The following is a 3,963-nucleotide window of genomic DNA, read 5'->3' on the forward strand; positions in this document are numbered from 1 at the left end:
CCAGAGGGAAGGAACAGTATTCACAACTTGCAGATTATAGAAGATGTTGTTCAGAGAGAGAAATCGGCCAGCCTAAGGACACACAGCGGGAAATGGCAGGGCTCAGGACTGTCCAACTCCCCTTGCCATGCTTTCTCTCCAGCGTGGCTGGGTCAGGTTCAAAGAGGAGGATACCAATCTAGGCCCACACCGACAGCGGCCTCCGGGCCCATTTCTTCCAGAGCGGTGGGGTGGACATGTCTTGAGAACAGGAGGGGGAGGCACCAGCAGTTTCTGGTGGGTTCAGGTCCCTGCCATCACGGTACTACATCTGCCCTGTTCCTGTGGATGCCTCGGGCTTCAGTTCAACCCATCGCCCCTCTTCATCTGATTATGATGAACCCAAAAGCCTGGATACCAGGGAGGGGGCCCCCTTGAGTCACAAGAGTGACTAAACCCACATGCAGAAAAACAAGTTTTTGGTGAAATCCCTGCACACATGACTTTGGCACCTTCCCATTCAGAGTGACATGGACACCATGGAGCAGGGAGGCAGGCCCTCACAGCTATGGCACACCAGTCTGTGTGTCATGTGGTCCCTCCCCCTAGGAAGTGGGCACCACCACCCCCGAGGTACAGATGAGAAAACTGAGTCTCAGAGAGGCCACATGGCTACCAAGTGGAGGCCAAGATCTGAACCCAAATCCGTATTTTAACTTGTTTCAAGGGGCCCCTAAAAAGTGATGGAAAGCTAAGCAAGATTCCCCTTAAAGCCTTAGAACCTTCAAAAAGCTGGCAGGGATGGATCTGATTAAGCAAAGGATGAAAAGCCACAGGGTAATCACAAATGATGGCAGACTTCCTAGTTCTTAAGGGGACTCTGCTTAAGGAGACTATGAAGGTATGGGATCTAGGAAGTGGTGGGCTCTGGTGGAATGCCACTTTTTTGGGGTCCAACAGACTTGGACTGACATCCTTGCTCTGCCTGTGACTGTGACCTCAGGCATAGGACCTCACTTTTCTGAGCCTTAGTCTCATCTGTCAAATGGGCTCAAGAATCTCTGCCTCATATGCATGTGCTGGGAGCAGACAGGAGAGTGTGACTGGATGATGATGCCCAGTTTGTGGTGGCTGTATCTATTCTGGTTCTGCCAGCTCACAGACTGGGTGGGAGGCAGCATGAAGAATTTTAGACTTCCTCTTGTTGCCATGTTGGTGAAAACTGTCTTCCTACCAAAAAGGCAACTCAGTTACACGCTCAACAAGCTCAAACAAGAAACCAAGATTTGGCAGCATTGGAAACAGTTAACAAAAAAAAAAAAAAAAAAAAAAAAGGGAAGAAAAAAAGACAATTCAGCTCCACTCTAGAATCAAGGGAAACTTCACTCTATTTAAAGATGCCACAGGTCCAGGAAATAGCTTCCCACCGCCTGGCTGAGGGCTGAATAACTGGCTTCCCAGCCAATAACAATACGGACTCACACAGCACACCCTTTCTCGTGGAGAGTGCTGAGTGGATTCCGGCTATCTCCTTCCAGGATTTTATAGACTATTCACGGAGGGCACACAGATCTGCTTTATAAGAACGAGCCTCTTAAGAAAATAGACCCAGAGAAGACTTGCAGGGAGGCCAAGGAGCTGAATTTAGCCAGCCAACGCCCTTTTCTATTCATTGTTCTACACTTCTTTGTTAGGATTTTTTCCCTCCCTCTTGCTCTTTTTTCCTTCCTGGTTAACTTCTCTGCAGCTAGGTGCTGCCACTGCCCCTTCTCACCACCTGAGACACCACAGCCCCCTTCCCTCCAGTAAGAAGGCCTCCCCAGGACCTCACCTGGGCCCAACATCCCACAGACCCATTACCCCTCCTCCCAAAACCTCTGAGGTGATGCCAGGGCCCCTTGAGCCCAGATTCAGGTCCTAGACTGCTGCGGAATCCATTTCCCATCTGGGGGTCATCGCCTGCCCTGGCACACCTTCCAGAGGAAGGGAAGGCCTGAATGCAGCTCCATGTTCTAGAACCTGCAGCTTCTTTGAGCCTCAGCCTTCCCATCTGCAAAATGAGCCTACTGGCCCATTTTCTCAAGTCCTTACCAGCTCTAAACAAGACTCTCATTTTACAGAGGGAGGTACCAGGAGAAAACTTTCCTACATTTTTAAACAGAAGTTGTTGGAGAAAGAGGGCAGGGACTTTTTTTTTTTTTTTTTAAACCTTTTCACGGTGCAGGCACTCAAAGGATCCATTCTCAGAGATGGCTCGGGCTGGATCCTCCAAAAGGACGGAGCCAAACTTGGCGATCCCTAGAGGAGCTACCTGTGGCTAGGCACTGTGGGTCTGGGTGCCTCTGGACAAGGAGGAACAGGGCGGACGGCCTGAGAACAGGAGCTTCTCTCTCTATCTCTTTTCCCCCCTCCCCCTCTTTCTGTCTCTCTGTCCCCTACACTGGCTGGGGCCAGACTTTTCCACAGATAGGCAGGAGGAGTTAGGGGGGGGATAAGAGGGAGACGGAAAGGAGAGGAGCTGCAGAGGGGCGAGCAGGGGGCGAGGCGGGAGGACGGGAAGAAGGGGAGGAGAACCGGGCAAAAGAGAGGAGGGGGAGGGGGAGGAGCTGGGAGAGACCGAGGCACGCAGCAGCAGGGCCGAGGGGGGAGAGAAGGGGAGGGTGGGGAGAGAGCAGACGGTTCGGAAGTTTTCAGAACCCGGGGGCTCTCGGTCGCCCCCGGCGGGGCACGGACTCGAGGGGGCGTGGGGGCCGCGCGGCACTCACATAATGCTTGTTGGGCACCCGCCGCTTCTGCACGTCCAGCACCTTCACCTCCACGATGCTGCGCCGCGGCGGCATGGCCGTCCTCCGCGGGGCCGAGCGCGGGTGCGGGGAGCGCGGGTGCGGGGGGCGCACTGCCGCGGGCGGAAAGCGGGGGGCCGAGCGCTATCCGGAGCCCCGGCAGATCACGGGCCGAGCTCGAAACGCCGCCACCGCCACCGCCGCCGCCGCCCTTCGCTCCGCGCGCCCTCGGGCCGGGCCCGCCGCCGTCGACCGCCCCCGGCCCGCCCCCGGCCCGCCCCCCGCGCCACCGCCCCGCCCCCCTTAAAGGGCCCCGCCCCCCTTAAAGGGCCCGGCCCCGTTCCCGCCCCCGGCGCATGGACCCGGCTGGCTCACGTCCGGCCTCCGCCTCGCCTTTGTCCCGGCGCCCTCCCCCGGCCTCCGGGGGAGGGGACGGGCGCGCATCCGCAGGCCAGTCACTGAGTGACTGGTCGATTCATTCCCGCACTCGCTCAGCTCAGGAGCCACGGTCCAGCGCCAGATCTGAGGGCCGGGCTCCCGGGTTCAAATTCGGACTCTGCCGCTATCTATTCCGTGGCCTTGGGCCAGTTGCTTAACCTCTCCGGGCTCAGTTCCTTCATCTGTAAAATGGGCCTAGTACGACTGCCTGCCAACCAGGGCTGTCCTCCCCATGTGAAGATGCATGTGAAGCCGTTGGCAATGTCTGGCCACGGTATAAGATGTTGGCAGTTTTAAACCCAGACCCAAGCCTTGGGAATTCAGGGAGTAGCGAGAGGCCAGAAACTTCTTTTCCTAAGTGTACACTCTGAGAGATGGGGAGAGAGGGAGATAAAAATCGCAACAAATGCAAGTACAATATAATTGCAATAATAGTAGCATAATAAGGTGGTGGATAGAAGCTTGGGGCAGATGCGAGCTTGGAAGAGAGGCCATTGATTCCCAAATGTGGAGCACTTCCTCCATGCCAGGGGCAGTGCCTTCTGCTTTTCTGAAATGTTCCTTTTGAATGCTCAAGACAACTCTGGGAGGAAAAGGTGTTTGGCCTATACTACAGAGGGGGTGACTGAGAGCAGCATCCAGACTCACAGAATTGGTGGAAAGAACCCATCACTCTCTGGCTGTAGGCATATTTCACAAACTAAGGTGGGTGGGGCTGTTTCACATTTCTTCATCCAGTGCCTCCTAGCCCTGGCTTGGCTCA

The 3,963-nt window shown here is 55.5% G+C and overlaps 1 protein-coding gene across 1 annotated transcript in view; it reads right to left on the bottom strand.

Annotated features, from left to right (window-relative positions):
* The window catches only part of SH3PXD2B (SH3 and PX domains 2B), a 100,303-nt gene extending 97,314 nt beyond the window's left edge, over window positions 1-2,989 (bottom strand). Inside the window, exon 1 of the mRNA XM_035014325.1 lies at window positions 2,745-2,989. Coding sequence (XP_034870216.1) covers window positions 2,745-2,819 — 75 coding nt within the window. The 5' untranslated portion in view covers window positions 2,820-2,989. The remainder of the gene's footprint in view (window positions 1-2,744) is intronic.
* Between the last annotated feature and the right edge of the window lie 974 nt (window positions 2,990-3,963).

This window comes from Mirounga leonina, unplaced genomic scaffold, assembly GCF_011800145.1.
Source record: "Mirounga leonina isolate KUSES-001 unplaced genomic scaffold, KU_Mleo_1.0 Mir_104, whole genome shotgun sequence".
NCBI classification, from domain to species: Eukaryota; Metazoa; Chordata; class Mammalia; order Carnivora; family Phocidae; genus Mirounga; species Mirounga leonina.